The following is a 19179-nucleotide window of genomic DNA, read 5'->3' as shown; positions in this document are numbered from 1 at the left end:
CCCTCATTGCAAGCATATACCAAACATAGAGTCCATCATCTTATTGTCCAGTCAAGTTCAATGGCTTCTTAGGTAGACCTTCTCTGGTTTGAAGACAGAGCCAGCAGAGTATCATCCCGATCAATTAAAAGCTCCAATTCAAGGCATCTGGAAATTAAATAATTGCCCTCTGACTATTCTACTGATTGGAGAGATGTCAGTGTTTTTTAGAATATTCAAAATTATTCATTTTGGGGTCATGGCTTTCATTTGGTCTTTACTGTTTATCCCAAAGACCAACATTTTACAAGGTGCTTTTGTGATGTCAGTACATACTGAACTAACCGGCTACTGGAACTTGAAGGGACACATCAAAATTAAAAGAATGCTTTCCAGAATAATGATGACTCAAGCCAACTTGATAAGCATCCTGCAGCAGCTTTGGCACCCAGAATTCAATTATTTTCCTGTCTAAATATAGGATCGGCAACAAAACATTTGTGTAGGTTTCTTCTCCTCTACCTTATCATCACCCTTTTTGGGAAAAATCTGTCTTATTAGATTGACTTATGCTTTATAAACCTTATTAGTAGCCGTTTTATTGTGTTGATCAATCTGAGAGCTATAGAAAGATGAACAAAGAGTGGTATGCCTTTTTAACCAATATATGAGAGGCAGGAAAAAAAACTCAGAAAGTTCATGTTACACCAATGTAGGTGAGTGAAAAGTTTCTTTGGTATATTCTAATAAAAATAATGGCCCTTTTGTCAGATACCAAGAAGCCTCATATGCAGGAATTGGCATTGGGGTACAGGTCTGAACTTCGAGATTCCAGTCCGTACCCAGTGCTTCTTAGACACCCAGAGACCTCACAGCAGCAAGGCTGGCCGTAAGCTGCCATTTATTTTGGACCAGAGTTGTAGGGTTATGGAAGGATGTTGTGATGTCAAACATGGACAGAGTGTTGCTGATGCTGTTATTTCCCTCAGTCCAATTTTTATAACAATTTTTATAATTTTAATGCTTGAAATGGTAATGTATGGTGATATGCTATCCACATCCTTTGGCCCTGTGCTTGCCAAGTCTGCGTCTTTAAGCATTTTTTTCCCCAATGTACCATCCTAAAATTGAATAAATTACCTCCCAAACCCCTAAGATAACTCACCTGATTTACAACTGTGCTGAAAGGACACCAGACTTCTCCCAAGGAACTAGTGAAGGATAGTAGACACAAAGTAATTCTAATTGTCTCCTTGTTCCTGGGTTTAATTTTTTTTTTGGTTTGGTTTTTTTAAATGTGTCAATTTGTTGAAAGGAAATTATCAAACAACCTCAACTACAGATTATTTTGTTGAAATATTTCATTACAAATATTTGCTGCCTGAGATGGTTAATGTTGATTTGAAAAGCAGTTAGGTTTTTCAGTTAATTTTTTAATGCTTGGCAGCTGGAATAGATCACCGAAGTGCTGACACCATATTATTTAAAATAGCATTGCCTGAGAGGGTAAGAGAAGCTATTTAAGACAAACCTCTAGAAGGTTCGTGAAATAACAGCCAGAGTTATGTTTTGTCAGCCAATCCCTCAGCATGCAGCAGCAATGTGGGCTCAGAGCGGTGATCCTTCACTGAGACACAAAATCTATACCTTGATCCTCTTGGTCATTAACGATCCTATGGGAATTGCACGCAGGAGGGTTTGTGCTTTTATGCAGTGTGTCGGGCAAATGTCAGGATGGATAATACTGTGAACCTTTCTCATGGTGTTTACAGTTTCATTCATATATAACCAGAGGATGACTTTTGGAATGCTTTAGGTTTTTTCTTTCCCTTTACTTTGACTGCTTGCTATTATTATTATTATTATTATTATTATTATTATTACTTTGTTTATGACAGAGTTTCATAGGCTCTGGGATTCTCACAACCCCTCCCCAAACCCTTCCCCATATTGAATTCTTCCATATTGTTACAACAGTATAGTTCATAATCAGTAATGATTCCTTCATTGTGGGCATGGACCATGCGGAGAGTCCAGCATCTTATTGCCCGGATAAATTCAACAGTTTCATTAGGAGACCATCCCTGGTCTGAAAGTAGAGCTGGCAGAATATCATCCCCTCCAAAGAAAAGCCACAACTTTGACTAGAGGAAGAAACATGGAAATTCACAACATCATGAAGTTAATTGACATGGTATTGAGTGACCAATATGTTAGAAAATGCAAGTTCTTAACCACATCCTGCAACTACTTCATTGACATCTCAATTTTATTTATACACAACCGGCTGCTATAAACCTTAAAATGGCTATAGGGTACTATTCAGCTGTTTCATGCCTATTTTCATTTTTATATTTAGTAGCTTATAGTATTCAAGAGTGATTTTTACTGAACTTAGCGAATTTTAGGATAGTCTAAACAGGCTTATAATGCTAACAAGCCATATGTTAACAATTGAGGAGCATGCTATTGCTGGATCAGATGGTATGCAGGTTTTCAGTTGCTTGAGAGTTCTCCATACTGATTTCCATAGAGGCTGTACCAACCTATAGTCCCACCAACAGTGGAGCAGAGGAACACTTTAGGTTTTACATTTTGTATGTATTTTGTAATTCACCAAAGAAATGACTTTAGGTATTGGAGTGAACAACATCTAATCTAGTAGAGAAATGAAGAGAATGTGATCTGGTGCAGTATGTTTTTTTTTTTTTTTTAAGATTTATTCATTTTATTACAGCCAGATATACACAGAGGAGGAGAGACAGAGAGGAAGATCTTCCGTCCAATGATTCACTCCCCAAGTGAGCCGCAACGGGCCGGTGCGCGCAGATCCGAAGCCGGGAACCAGGAACCTCTTCTGGGTCTCTCACGCGGGTGCAGGGTCCCAATGCATTGGGCCGTCCTCGACTGCTTTCCCAGGCCACAAGCAGGGAGCTGGATGGGAAGTGGAGCTGCCGGGATTAGAACCGGCGCCCATATGGGATCCCGGGGCTTTCAAGGCGAGGACTTTAGCCGCTAGGCCACGCTGCCGGGCCCTCTGGTGCAGTATGTTAAGCTGAGCTTGGGACCTGTGTATTTCATACCAAAAGGAAATTTCTGTCATGAAGTGAAGTTATTACTATGAAGCTATGCTAATTAATCTTATGTTGTCTGGATTTGTGGTAGCAAAACTGTTTTTCCTACTCTGTGATTCTTTTTTTCAAAGATTTATTTACTTTTATTGGAAAGTCAGATACATAGAGAGGAGGAGAGACAGAGAGGAAGATCCTCTGTCCACTGATTCACTCCCCAAATGGCCGCAGCGGCTGGAGCTGAGATGATCTGAAGCCAAGAGCCAGGAGCCTCTTCTAGGTCGTCCACGCAGGTGCAGGATCCCAAGGCTTTGGGCCATTCTTAATTGCCTTCCCAGGCCACAAGCATCGAGCTGGATGGGAAGCAGGGCAGCCAAGATTAGAGCTGGCACCCATATGGGATCCTAGTATATGCAAGGCGAGGAATTTAGCCACTAGGCTACCGCGTTGGGCCCTACTCTGATTCTTAAAATGATCTTCCATTGCTTCCTGTGTGCCTTTAAAATGTAATTTTACATTTAAAAAATATCTTATTCCAAGGATATTGTGGTATGAGATACTAGAGTGTGGTATCTTAATGACAATTTTCACCTTTGCCGAACACTGTGGTTGAAATGTGAATATTTTAAAAGTTTTAAGATGACATTTATTTTTATTGCCATATAAAACCTTAAGTAGGGAGAAATAAAAAGAAGGAAGAGGCCTTTTGCCATCACATGACTGCTGTTCAGGACTCAGGTTGGGCAAGGGAAGATGAATGGGGGATGCAGTAGTGGTGTAGGGCTTGTGGGGAGGAGGACCTAAGAAACTAGAGAGAAACAGGTGGAAATAGTTCCAGTCATTTCCATTTTGACTGCTCTAGCTTGAGCTTCAAAAGCATTTGTTAGTAAATGTGGCCATCTTAAGTCTGAATGATATCTTTTAGACATAGACTAGCGAGTTTCCACATTGATAATAACTTTAGAATTCTAAAAATTAAAAAGAATATTTTCATTTGACAGTTCTACTTGCACAATCCTTAAGAAATGCTTTTCTTCACTATTAAGACTGAAATACATTGTTAACATGCAATAATTAGGTTATTCAGCTTTTCTAAAGCCCTGAGAAATTAGAGATTTTGAAAATCCATGTTCTGCAATGATAATTTAAATTATATTATGAAAGAAAACCTATTTCCCCTCCCACATTTGTGATACCTTATTTCATTTTAATTATTTTGAAAGATTCCCAGATTCAGAATGCCATTATCACCTATTGGTGTTTAGAAAAACTTAAGTTTCAAGTTTAGAATGTTAAGGAAAATAAACATAACCTATTTCCTCCAATAAAACATTAAATACTGAATATTGGATTGACATAAGTGCACAAAAATACAACTTGAATAAGTACAGAATACCTGCCCCTCACTGTAACTCAATAACTGTTGAGAACATGCCACACATGTGCTGTGTGAAGGATTTGATCTTGTGATCTAACATAGTTAAAATAGCCGAACACCTGGAGAAAGGTTGGTGTTGTGAAACAGCCACTGAAGTCCCAGCTTGGAATTCCTGCATTGTTTATCAGAATGCCGATTTGACTCCACATGGATACCGTTCCAATCCAGCTCCGTGACAGTTCACTTGGGGAAGCAGTGGATGATGGCCCAGGTTTCCGTATCAGGACACTGATATGGGAGATCTGAATGGAATTCTGAGAACCTGATTTCCGCCTTGCTGATCCTAGATCATTGTCTATGTCTCTTGTTTCTCATTCTCTCTCTCATGTTGACATGCAAATAAATAAATATTTTCTAAAAGACCTGTAAGATTTTTTTTAAAATGAATAAATTAAAGATTGAGTAAATCGGCATAGAACTGCAGGATGGTTGGGGCATAGAGAACATGGCTTTTAGCCTGATTTTAGATCTCACTGCCATTGATTTAGAGCCTTGAATCCCAAATTTTTAAAACGAGCTATTTTGTTACAGAAAGCTCCTTTCCTCCCCACTCAGGGACCACTTTGGGAGAGAAGGAAATCCGTGATAGTACAATGTTTGGAAATAGTATTTTGAAATACTTAAAATACAGTATTATGAAGGAAACCAATTACTTCAACAGCAGTTGCCCAAGATGTCAAAGCACACAGAATTGAATTTTAGTAATATAAAGGCTTATTAAACATTAAGCAGAAAAGTGTCTTAAAATGGCCATCTTTTCAAAATAGCATGAGTTTAACAGATATGCTAAAGTATTAAAAGAGCTTAAAAGGGGGTGGAATTGGCTGAGTTAATCTGGTTATGAAGTTACTGGTACTACTCATATTTTGTGACCTATTTCATCACCAAATGAAATGTTAAATTTCAGTTGGAAGTGAATGAAAATCAGATGCCATTTTGTGTTTGCGCCATTTGATCTCCCTCCTCCTATCAGCTACTTCTGCCAATTTCATAAATCTAAACATTTTCTGGGAATTTGAAAATTCTTTTTCAATTTCAAAATAATACCTCTGATTCTTCAATTATTTACATGTGCAACTGCCAATTTTCGTATCTGTAAAGTTCTACACAAAATACAAAGACAAAATTGGCAATTGATTATTACTGCGGGGAATATTTTGAAATATATTAAAAGCGGCTTATCATTTCAGAGTGCCTATGTTAAGCACTGCTTTCAAAAAGACAGTGCCACCATGATTTAGCAGTGTATCACTCTAGAAAAGAATTTTATGTGGCCTCCAATTCACCACCTCCACGATGATATGCTTAAGAATAAAATCCTCAAGGTGACGATGTCTGTAGAGCACATTTTGTAGATAATTAAACCATGAGCCTGAAGCCGTATAAAGTTATGATAACAAGTTTGAATAAGATACATTTTTTTTTAAAAGATTTATTTTATTTTTTTTTATTACAAAGTCAGATATACTGAGAGGAAGAAAGATAAGAGAGGAAGTGGAGCTGCCGGGATTAGAACCAGCAGCCATATGGGATCAAGGTGAGGACCTTAGCCACTACACCACACTGCTGAGCCCAAATAGGATACATTTTAAGGTTCCTTGAAAGATAAAACATCTCTTGAAAAGAGCCCTCAACAGAGTGATATGAATTCTGCTAAGACTAAAACAAGAGAAGGCATGGAAATTCTGGTGAATCTTAGGAAACAGATAAATCAAAACAAAATCAAGGAACTGATGTTGTGACATAGCATCTTAAACTGCCACTTGCAGTGCTAAAATCCCATATTAGTGTTAATTTGAATCCCGGCTACTCCACTTCTGATTCAGCTCTCTGAGAATGCATTTTGGTAAGCAGTAGAAGATGGCCCAAGGGCTTGTGTGTTCCACCCACATGGGCAACCAGGAAGAAGATTCTGTCTCTTGGTCTTGGCCTGGTCTTTTCATTCAACATGTAACTCCACAAATAAGTTAATACATCCTAACTGTGCAGCCACTGATGCACTGTTGAAAGTTTATGCAGACCTTAAAGGAGCCAGCAGCTTACGAACAGGAACTGGTTTTAAGAAAAGAGAAGATGAGATGAAGCAGTGATAAGTCATCCACACCCATTTTTCAGCAAAAATTCCAAATTTTCTCTGTGTCCCAACTGAAGGGAATCAACAGTGTACTGCAGAGACATGAGGCGACATTTCGGGCATCTCAATTTGTTCAGCTTGAACAATTCTGGCCAAAAATCAAAATGTATCAAGCTGTCTGCCTGGTGAGTGTCATAACTGCTGTGCCCAGATCAGCTACAGAGAACAGTGGGGCGTTCAATGAGAAATTTGAATAAGCGGGGTCAAGATCCTGAAGCGTCTCCTGCATTAGTTGGAACAGGAGATGAACCATGAATTTCCAGAAAGCTACAAAAGACAATGCTCATGCGATACAATGGCTGTCGAGGCAGAAGATGCCCAAAAGAAAAGTGAACTACTCGAGAGCAAAGATCCTGGAAAAAGCTTTTTCTTTGTTTTGTGTGTGTGTGTGTGTGTGAAAAAGATATGTTTATGGCTGAATTTCCACAACATTGAAAAATATGCATTGTTACTTCTGGATCAAAGATGGACTCCCAAGGAAACTGTTAAATATATCTTGACAAAGTGATATGGACTCATTGCCATTGTCCAATGTCTGGATACTTACATAGCTAAATGATGGACTAATGACTATTTATGAAGAACTACACTATGGTAATGATATAAGGGAAATCAGTTGGAGGAGAGGGAACTTGGAGAAGGGTGAAAAGAAAACAAGGAACATATGGAACCCTTTCATCAAATAATAAAATAAATTTTCAAAAATGAGAATATTTGTTTATTAAAAGATTGTTTTGAGAAATTTAGGCAACAGCATTAGCAGATAAGTGAGCAGGAAAGCTTTCCCAGAATACTCCACTGAAATACTTCCAGCTAATTACTGTCATCTAGAAAGTCACATTTATATACCTACCTTATAGTTCTGCTTTGGCCTTTACTGATTGTCTTACAACCTGAAAAACTCTTGTAAGGGACATGCACTTTTATTCAATTACGAAAGTAAGAAATGGGTGAAGTATCGTGAATATGTTTCTAGGACCCTTAGTGTTTTAAGGATAGAATGATTGGTGGATATCATTCCTAACAAAAATATCTTGGATGTGATGAATAAAATCTCAACCTTACTGATATTCTTGATGCTTGACCAGACACCTGAACACTGTATGGTCCAACAAAGGGGAAGAGCTAATTTTTGAGTGGTATAACCAGCATGATCTCAACTGGACATCAAGAACCTGGAAAGCAAGTGCAATAGACGGCTTAGAAGTATAACAATGCAGGACAAGTAAGGCTAATTCTCCCCTGTGATGCTGATATCAGACATAGGCACTGACTCCTGTCCTGGCTGCTCCACTTCTAATCTAGATCCTTGTTCATGGTCTGGGAAGCAGTGGGGATGTCTCAATGCCTTGTGTCCCTGCACACATGTGGGAAACCTGGAGCATCTGTTGGCTACTGGCTTTGAATCAGCTCAGCTTTGGCCATTGAAGCCACATAAGGAGTGGACTATTGGATGGACTCTGTGTCTCTCTTTTTCTCTGTAAAATCGGCTTTTCCAATAAAAACAAATGACATATCTTAAATAAAGAATAATATTAAAGTAAAAAGAAATGGACTTAATTTCCTTGTAATACATAGACTATACCATTTTATTTTGAATGTTGCACTTGTCCTGTTGGAAAAGCTAATCAAATCAGGTGTTTGTTGCATACGGAATGAATGTTCATGTCTGCTGAGTAAGCAGAGTGCTTGAATAAAATAAAATAAGTATCTGACTAAATAAAATAAATGACTAAGGGCTCGGTGGTGTGGCCTAGTGGCTAAGGTCCTTGCCTTGATCCCATATGGCCGTTGGTTCTAATCCCGACAGCTCCACTTCCTCTCTGTCTCTCCTCCTCTCAGTGTATCTGACTTTGTAATAAAAATAAAATAAGTCTTTAAAAAAAATAAAAAAAAATAAATGACTAAATAAATGTTTAACTAAAATAACATGCTTGCATTATTAAACGGATTTTAAGTGCTTTCAAAACTTGTCAGTGTGTCTTGGCATCACTGTTCAGCTAAAATAAATGTTGATTTAATATCTTTGCAGTTTGTTTATGTGAGCATTTGCTAAGAGGTTTTGCCTTTCAGATTAAAATATCACTTGCATGCAGCCTTAGGATCAAGAAGATTATTTCATTTCAAGTCTTTCACAGGGTTGTGGAAGGAAATTAAACAAATGGCATCCTTGGTCTTTGCCTTAACTTGCTCATTTTATGACCCAGAATAAAAATGCTTGTTATCAAACATTAAATATGGAATATTTTAACTCCTTGGATGCAATAATTAATATGAATGTATTCAAGCTTGTAAATGAATTTTGAAAATTAATTGACCTGCGCAAATTTGTTACTAACCTTCTCTCTCCCAGTGCTTAACTTGTAGAAAAATGAAGAAAATGAGCATTTATTTCTACTTCCCTCTCAGATGTCAGTGCTTTTAGGGGTCTAGTAACTCAGTATCTATTATCTGGTATGAATCTGTTAAAATCCTCTGAGTGTGATATGAAGAACTGATTCATTGGCGGATAGAATAGAGACCTAGGATCAGTTGAAGTCTGTAAATTGAGCCTAGATTTTAAAGCACCAAATAATGAAATTTTAGAGAATAATGTTTTATGATGGGACTATTATCCTTCTAAGGGAAAATACTTAGATGAAATGACTGAGAAAAAAATCAGTGTTTAAGTTGAGTTCATTTTTGTCTCTCTTATTCGAAGCTACTTAAAAACATGAGGATATGAGAACAAAACGAACACAGGATTTAAGGCAACATGCTTGCTTTCCCATCACAAGTTAAATCGGGCAATTAAGAGTAGGAAATAAGGGCCCAGCGGCGTGGCCTCGCGGTTAAAGTCCTTACCTTGAAAGCACCGGGATTCCATATGATCTCTAGTTTTAATCCCGGCAGCTCCACTTCCCATCCAGCTCCCTGCTTGTGGCCTGGGAAAGCAGTCGAGGACGGGTAAAAGCCTTGGGACCCTGCACCCACGTGGGAGATCCGGAAGAGGTTCCTGGATCCTGGCTTCGGATCAGTGCAGCACCGGCCGTTGCGGTCACTTGGGGAGTGAATCATCAGACAGAGATCTTCCTCTCTGTCTCTCCTCCTCTTGGTGTATCTGACTTTGCAATCAAAATAAATAAATCCTTTTTAAAAAAGAGTAGAAAATAAGGAGAAGAGACAGAATAGAAATGAAGCTGGTGATGTAAATCGTTTGCAGAACTTTCCGGGAAACTCTGGGCTCAGCAGGTGAGAAGCAGGGCCCACAAGTGCTACTCAGGGAAACTCTGTATTATCCTTGGAGCCCTAATCTTGAGTTTACCTTCTTGAAGTTTTTACCTTCCATTTGGTCCCAGCTATTCATTGAATCAGCCCGGCCTCTGGTGCAATCTATCCTCTTTCCATAAATAAACCATGTTTAACTCCATAGATATAGTTCACTAGAATCTGATGTTCAAAATATACTTTCCAAAGATTTGAAGAGGATATTTACTCTAAAGCAAGGATGCTCCTCTTCTGATTTCCTTGATAAGTACAGCACCTGTAAATAATGAATAAGCCATAGGAACCACAGAAATGCAATAAAATGAAAATATTAAGGCAATTTGATTGGAATAGCAATGGCAAGAACAGATACTAAAACACAACTGGCCGCAGCAGCAGCTGTGTTTTCTATGACTGTTGGAAAAGATAAGAAATGTAAGGATTGATCAGAGTAGGATCAGTTTTACCATCTTAGACATTTATAAATACATATATAAAAAACATTTTATTCAGAGTTACTTAAACAGGAATGACTTAAAGAAAATAACATCAAATAGTATATTAGACATCATATTTATTTTAGAAAAAAATTGACAAATACATTATTTATAATTGTACATTTTTGATTCATGTCATTCTCTTTAGAAAAAATGTGTGTCAGGAAAATGGCTGGTACTTGGATGTGGTCATGATATTTGAATGTATAAGAACAAATGTGACGGTGCAATGGCTATATCCTTGCCTTGCAAGTGCCAGGATCCCACAAGGGTACTGATTCATGTGCCCTCTGCTCAATTTCATTTTCGCTTTCTGCTTATGGACTAGAAAAATAGTAGAGTATAGCTTGAAACCTTGGATTCTGCATCTGCCTGGGAGGCCCTGAAGAAGCTCCTGGCTTCAGATTGAGCTCAGCGCTACACTGTGGCCCTTTGGGGAGTGAGCAGACAGACGGGAAGATCTTTGTCCCTGTACCCTCTTCTCTCTGTAAATCTGGTTTGCCTTTCCAGTGAACATAAAATAAGCAAATCTTCAAAAAATGTTGCAGGTACAAAATGTAATTAGAGGCTACCTGTGTATTCATTGGTAGAGTAGAATGTGTATTCTGTGTGGGAAAATCACAGATGTTGCTGTTTTAAAGAGAATATAGACCACTCATTCTGCATTCTGGGTGTCTGCAGAGGGGTAAGGCTAGATTCTATCAAGTCTTCCTTAAAGAGACGAAATTGTAGAATAGTCTAGGCATCCCTGTGCTTGGGACAGCCATTCAGTAAGTTTCAATCATAGAACATACTGTGAGGGTGAATTAATAGTGATTGGATGAATTTACTTGGCTAAGAATGAATCTATTTTGACTTAACAAATACCTTCCGAAGTACCAGTGTTCAATACTTGGATTTCATTAAAATTCTTGTACTCTTCAACATGGTATAAAGTAGCTTCATTGCATTTCTTGATCTACTACTTACGAATATATATATATATATATATATATATATATATATATATATATATATATATATATATATATATATATTAGGGCATACTAAAGATCACCATGAAAGGTTTCAGGTTAAAATAGTATTTCTGGGAGTCTTATTTGCAAGGATGATATCAAGAGGTGAAAGTACTACATCTTTTCCTCAAACAGACTTCAAGTAAGCACAATATTGCAATTGCATAGGTTTTACAGGAAAACCCTCTTTTTGTTTCTGTTTCCAGAAATTTTAGTAACTCAAGGTATTTATAATTAATGCTAAGCTTAGAGTTGCTCTCTTTCCATTTTAATTGATTTTTACCCTTTCTGCTGTAACTGATTTTATCCTTTCTACTAAATTCTCAAAGTCAGATTTTAAGCATTATAAGATGGCATTTAGAAAAAATAGCTATTATTAAATTGCATCTCTCCAGTCTTTTGGTAGAGAATAGTTAAAATTATTTTTTTTCATTCTATCATACCAAGATAAAGAAGCTGTTAAAGACTCAATGTTTTGATCAGTGGCAGTTATGAGCTGAATATACACTATACATGATTTTAAAGATGATATTCTTTTGTTTATTGATAGATTTTTCCATATAAAAACTACCCGGGAGATTGATATTTCTTCCACATTTCATCATTCCCTGAATGTTTCTCTATTTTAGAAAAATTAATCAAAGGCACTTAGTATAAGATCCTGAATTTGTTTTTTATGTGTCTACATTTTATCTTACATTATTTTAAGTAACTGTCACTTGTTTTGTATGCTAGCTAACTTTTAGGTAAAGAGATAATACTCCATCATTTATTTTCCTGTGGGTGAGTGAGTGCGAGAATAGGTCCCGATTCCCATAGTTTCAGCAATGCCTAGAGACCCTCCACCTGTCTGGATAGCGCCTAGTGACCCCTGCAGACCCCTGCAGTTGACAGAGCCCAGAGCCTTCTGGGTAGTCCCTTCCCCTGCAACCTCTTTATCCACCTATCCCTGCCCACATTCATCTTGTGATGATTCTGTAATAGTCTTGTAACACACAAATTCAGGACGTGGGTGAGTCACGTAAGTTGTGGTGGGCTACACAGTACCACCTGGGAAATGTGCATGACAGCAATATTGATTGGCTAGTCTTATGATGTGTAATAGATGCGCATACCCAATAGACATATTGTTACTACCCTGAGGCTTGTTTTCCCTGGCTCTGCCTTACATAAACCTGTGCTTGGATGTTGATAAAGTAATAAACTCCACCATAACTGTCTCTGTATTTCTCTGTTGAGAATGCCATCGCTGCACCGTGCTACCTGAGTGGGTGATCTATGGTCAAGACCCCTTGCATTTCCCCACAGGTTGCGTTTAGGTGTGTGGTTGATTCTCTGATGTTGATTGCAGTTATCAATGTAATTGGCATTTATAATTTTTTAGAAAGATTTGAGGGAGAGACAGAATTGGGTAGAAAAAGGAAGAGAGAGAAAGAGAGAGAAAAAGAGAGAGAACAGATTTTTCATTTGCTGGTTCATTCCCCAAATGGCTAAGAAAGCCAGCACTGGGACTCCTGAAGCCTGGAGCTTCAGTGGGGTCTCCCACATGGTTGCAGGGTCCCAAGCACTTGAACTTCTTCCACTGCTTTCCCAGAATCATCAGTAGAGAGATGGGTCAAAAGTGAAGCAACCAGAACAAAGCCAGCTCCTATGTGAAGCTGGCATCATAGGCAGAAGCTTAACCCACTGTCCCATAGCACCGGCCCCGGGATACACTTTTAAAACATCTAACAATACATTTTTTTTATAAAGAAATGAAAAACATTTCTTCTATAAATATTGATATATTTTTAAGACAAATGGATTATATCCTATGAATCCATGTTTTAAATTAATGGGAAAACAAACAAAAATGATATAAATCCAGATTTATTTTAGTGACCCAAAATTCTTTCAAAAAATTAAAGAATTGCATTTCAATAAAATTCAAAATAAACCTAAGGCAAAAATTATTTAGCAGCAACAATATCTAGGGAAGCTTGATTCTGGCTGGTAATTCTTCAGTTTTGGTGAATGTTAGAATCATAAAGGAGTGTTACAATACAGAATCCAGGGCTACAGCCCCAGCTGTGTCCAGTACAGAACAGGGTGGAGCCCAGGCATCGACATTTAGAACAACAACCTGACTGCCTTTAATGCTAAAATTGCATAGACCATATTTTAAGGAGCAATTGATTTAGGATTGACTTTAGGTATAGTATATATTAACAATTGAAATTATGTTTTTCAGAAAAATAATTTCAATTGTACCAGAAGATATCAGTGCCCAGGAGCCAATGTCAGTTCCATACAGATACAAGGGGATGCCGATTTTTTCATCAACCATCTTGGAGTTCCCACCGTGGAGTTTGCTTATGATGACATCAAAGCATTAGAGGTAATTGCTTCCAAACACCCAACAGACATAAACACCCATTCACTCACTCATTCACAATACACCACATGTGCAGAATTTGATTTTGTCTTGGTTATTCATCTTTCATACCAAATAGGTCATTAGAGAAAGTAGCTTTGAGAGTTATTCTTGTTCAAAGGCATTGTAACACTATTTGAAAACATCAGCTCTTTTCAATAGTGAATTCAATTTAAAAAGATTTATACTGTCACTCACATTTTCACAGTGTGTTTTGCAGCAAGATATTTGCAGTGGTTGGATTAACATCAAAATGTAATTGTAATCTTCAGTATTCACAGAACTAGATGACATATGCAATAGATTTTCCTCTTTGCCCAAGGGAAATGTGTTTCACATGTTCTATGTTAATGAGAATCTAGTGGATTAACTACCTAAACTTGGTCAATGATTTTCCTTCCTAAAAAGACACTATTTATTATGAAGACAGAGGGTTTTCTCCTCTAACGAATAACAAAAATGACATCGTTCACATTAATTAAGTCTCTGATCATCCATCTGTTGGCCTTTAATCCTTCTTAGCTTCCTTGCAATTATGTTAAAACAAACTATTTTTATGAAGATCTAAACCTGCTGGAAATATTTCAGTTTTTTCATAAAGTGTCCCTAAATTATTGGGAAATATTTGAAAGCCTCTGGAACACACTGGTTGAAGAAATTATTACTTTAACACAATAAAGTCTGGAAGATTACGTAAAGGCTTCTTTGCTCTTTAAATAAGAGTATTTATGAACTAAGAGTGCTTAAATTATATTTGGATTGGCTCTTCTTCACAAATGTATGTATCCAACAACATTTTCAGTAACTTTGAATAATATACGGCCTTATGTTTCTCTCCAATCAGCTCTGCCTTCTCATATTTTAGTTTACTTTCTTTATAATTAGCTAATGATCACTGACAATAGCTTTTTGAAGGGAGAAACTTTGGGTGAATTGATTGTGATGAAATGAATTGTTCCGTAATGCAAAATTAATTATTGTAATATATCTGTTTCGAAGTCAGAGTTTTCATATGCTACTGTTTAGCACTCTCCTTTCCTCCATGCAGATTCAACATAGCCACTTTGATAAAAGTGGTATATGATTAACAGATGTTTAAGTGTAGGATGTTTTACTATCTTACAATCTCCCTGCCCAAATCTACCCAGCTTTTATTTATGTTACCAGGTTGATTTTAGCTCTTATTCAATAGGTTTGTTTCTGTCTGAGTTTCACACCACTATTTGAGAAAGCAAGTCTGACATTGCGGTAAAAATCTTTAATATTTGTCAGGCAAATTATTTCATGCCTCTTGAGTTGTTTTATGACTGAGGTACCTCGGTACCCTTACGGAATCTGCTTTGTAGAGCTACGGTGAGATCCGCTGAGTCTGTATGTGCAGAAGGCTGATACAATACTAAGTTTATGATAAAACCTCCACAATCAAAATTATCAACAAAATACTCATCTGAGTATACAATTTAATGTATTGGTGGGAAAATTTCTAAGTTTTATTTAGATGGCAGCACATCAGTGGAATGGAGGAACTTGTAAATAATTAAGTAAAAACAAGCAACGAAAACTGATTAGGTTGGCAACGTGGGACTGAAGGATCCGTGAAGTTCATAGAAAATGTGGAAACAAGGCCTGATGAAATTTTTAGAATGAACAATCATCATTGTGAAACTCCTCAAGTTAACATCAGCACAATAAACATGAGTTAGTGTGTGGAGCTATTCAGTTTTTAAAATGATATACCAAATGTATAGTCCATCAGCAAAATCATCCTATTGTATTTTCTCAAAAAAAATTAAAACAAACCTCTGCTGTGCTGAATAACAAATGAGCTTACTTACGTTGGCTTAGTGGGTATGATGTTTCAATGGATTTATCCCTTACAACATATCATGCTTAATATGACATAATTTTGTGTGAGTGAATGTTAACTTTTGGATTCTGTTTTAACCTATAATAATCAATTTTTGCATACCTATTCAGGTGAGTTATTATTAAAAACCTCATCCATAAAGTAAAAAAACAGCTTATACTATATCAATTAGTAAACTGTGTTAATAAATCATAGGTTTTCATAAGCTTGTGTATACTTAAGTGGTTTTATAATCTTCACAAATAATCTTTAGGGAGATAGAATGGTGAATTGTAATCAGGAAACCTGAATTTTCAAATTCTTACATGTCCATGTTGAATATAGTTTTCATTAGACCTCTGTTTCTTTATCTACATCAAATTAAAAGCTAAGTAGCACAAAGCATCTACATTTTCATGAGCTAGCTATCATTTACTCCATGAATGCTAAGGCAGAAACAGAATTTAAAGACAGGTAACTCACCCAATATCACAAGCATAATAAATGGCCAAGACAGAAACCGACTTCCATTTGACAGTAAGTCTATATTACAAACTATTAGGACAGAGGTTCAGTTTGGAATCCTGAATGTCTACCAATGTATTTTGTTTGATCCATTGAAAAATTCCATATCTCGGAATATATTAATTTTTATTTAAAAGTCAACTTTTACATACAGAGAAGGAGAGACATACGAGAAGAGATACCTTCCGTCTTCTGTTCACTCACCAAGTGGTTGAAGCAATATTCCCAGCTCAATCTGAAGCTGGGAGCCCAAGGCTTCCTTCTGAGTGTCTGTGTGTTTGCAGGGGCTCAGGGCTTTGGGTCATCTGCTGCTGCTTTTGCAACCTATTAGCAAGAAGCTGGATAGGAAATATGAACTCTTGCCCTTACAGGATGCTGGTGCTAGCAGGTGTAGGATTAAGCTGACATTATCCCCACAAGCATGCTATTTATCAAGGGATCTAGCATGTTCATCGCATGTTTCTATCAAATGTTGGGAAATAAATGAACAACAAAACCATAGAATGGAAGATTACCTTGCTGTGCCATCATACTGGCCCCAAATCTACAGCTTTAAAAATAAGTTTTAAAATGACATTTTTAAATGAATTAATTCTGCGATTAAACAATGATATATCCAGCTGAAAAACAGAATTAAAATGACTATTTTCATGCAAATGCATTTTTAAATCCAAACATAACTGCTTCATAATACATTTTCCCACATACTTACAAAGGCCCTATAGTAACACTTTCCCATACACTTATGAAGTCTGTTGTATTGTGTTTTTCAAAAAAGTATCTCTTCAAATTTTCCTTGGACAGCTATAATGTTACTCTTTGGATTTACCTCCATATATTTTGGCCTGTAAAATTGGTTGTGAATCTGTTATATTAATCATGTCATGTCTGCGGTACATATATTCCAAGATCACAGTGAGGCTGGAGTTAGTAATACACACTTATATTTTCCTGTAAATGCATAAAGCTTAGGGTATGAATTAGGCAATGCAAGAGATTGTTACTAAAACTAAGATGAACAACTAGAATAAAACAGTATAATAAAACTGCCAACATCACTTCTGCTGTACCTTAGCTATTTATTCTAAAACGAGTAGAATGGATTTTCCTTTAAAAAAAATAAAAAAAGATAACCAACAAAGCTTGTAATGTGGAGTAATGATATTCAGTGTGTAAATACTGGCCAACATGATGACTTACATCTTTCAGGGATGGAATAATACAGCACAAGATCTTGCTACATTATCCACATTGGCTAATCATTTAAAAAATATAGGCAGTTTTTCCTGAAATTTTGTATGTGTGATATTGCTAAACTGTAGCTCTCACAGGTAACTAAAACTGAAAAATGAAACTGCTGATAAAGACTACTGCTAATTCAACAATTGAATTTTGACAATTGAGGGAAAAAATTCTAAATCACAAGAAAGTCAAACCAGTGCCACAGAGACCACTTTTTATAGCCATGTGAGACATTTTGCATTCTATTCCATCATGGGAAATAGGACGTTTTATAATATCTTTCTCCAATTATTTCACTGGTCATATTCCCAGTAGTGACTTTCTATTTTTTACTTTTCCTTACAATGTCTTTTTATGGTGTCATTTACATAAGATACCTTTTTCTTTACTTTCTTGTGGCAAAGGAACTCTAATTCTCCAATAATGGTATTTCACAAATGCAAAGCCGCCAGTGAATCTATCACACGTTAGAAGGATATATTCTTATAAGATACTGCTTTGTTAATTGCAACATCTCTAGTTGTAAGCTTCATTTAAATAAGGTTGTAAATTGGTAAACACCACTGCACCTGTTAGGAGAAGCATTTGCACAGATTAAATACTATGCAGCAATAGCTAAAAATGACACAGAAAGACAGATGCTTTCTGATTAAGAGTGCAATATTTATGACAGGCTGGTGGTCCATTGCACATTTCTTCTGTCACTTAACAGCTGTTTCTCGTATTTTTTGTTCCAGATCAGTATATTTATTCTCTTTAGGGCATGTCAGAAGGTCTGTATTTCTTATTACATCAAAAGATTCATCCATGACCTGGCAAACTTTGTACTAAACCATAAAGCTGTTGCCATTCACCGTATTTAACCTTATATTTTTCGCTCTTTCTCTTGAAACATTTTATCTTTAACCTCATTTACCTCCATTATGGGGCAATTAGCATTTAAATAATAATGAGATAGAAGAACATTATAGCCTTTGTAAGGCAGAAACTATGGTGCCATTGTTTCAGAATCTTCTGGTTAACCAGGCACAGAAACCCAACTATTGCAACTATTTTGCAATGCTTGTTCCCTCATTTAAACATAGATGGCTTTAGTATCAGTTCTGATTATGACATTGGAAATGTATGGCAATATGCACACACAAACACACATGTGTATGTGTATATATTCACATCTATGGACCTAAAACAGAGGTGATTTTGAAAATTTAGAAATTATATTGATCTAGTAAAACATATTTCTATTATATATGTGTATATGTATAAATTACACATTTATGTATACATGTTTTTGAGCATTGTAATTCATAGTACAAGAATTTGTTGCATATACCTTGTTCTGTAGAATTTATTATTTGAAGTTTATTCAATGTTATTTTTATGTTAAAAAATAGTGATCTTTCAAAAATTCATTGACACATATATACTTAAGGAAGCAAAATAATTATGCTTAGTTCTGCATACATTCTGATATTTTGCAGCCTCTGATAGAACTTGCTTCATACTGATGGCAACAAAACTTGTATGATGTCGCTTAAAATGAGATTTTTACCTTTTGTACTTGAAAAATGTGCAAAGTGGAAAAGGAGGGAAACAGTTCTTCCAGATTCTTTCTGACTCCGTATCATTCCTAGTAACTTAGAGAAACTTTATAATATAGTATCAAAATATATACTATTTTCAACATCAAATTTGCTTCATTTGGTGAAGTTCTGAAGCATTATTTAAAACTGTCTTCCTTGTTTAATAGTACCTTTTTTGTTAATAATAGA

General features: G+C 36.4%; 1 protein-coding gene across 3 annotated transcripts in view; it reads left to right on the top strand.

The window, feature by feature from the left end:
• NAALADL2 (N-acetylated alpha-linked acidic dipeptidase like 2) overlaps window positions 1–19179 on the top strand; it is a 1067904-nt gene that overhangs the window by 862471 nt on the left and 186254 nt on the right. For all 3 annotated transcript variants that reach the window (XM_058661080.1, XM_058661082.1, XM_004591287.4), the window contains one exon: window positions 13612–13758. In XM_058661080.1, the coding sequence (XP_058517063.1) occupies window positions 13612–13758 (147 nt within the window). The remainder of the gene's footprint in view (window positions 1–13611; window positions 13759–19179) is intronic.

Source organism: Ochotona princeps, chromosome 3 (assembly GCF_030435755.1).
Source record: "Ochotona princeps isolate mOchPri1 chromosome 3, mOchPri1.hap1, whole genome shotgun sequence".
Classification (NCBI taxonomy): Eukaryota; Metazoa; Chordata; class Mammalia; order Lagomorpha; family Ochotonidae; genus Ochotona; species Ochotona princeps.
Note: the sequence above shows the minus strand (reverse complement) of the source record. Positions and strands in the feature narration are given on the sequence as shown.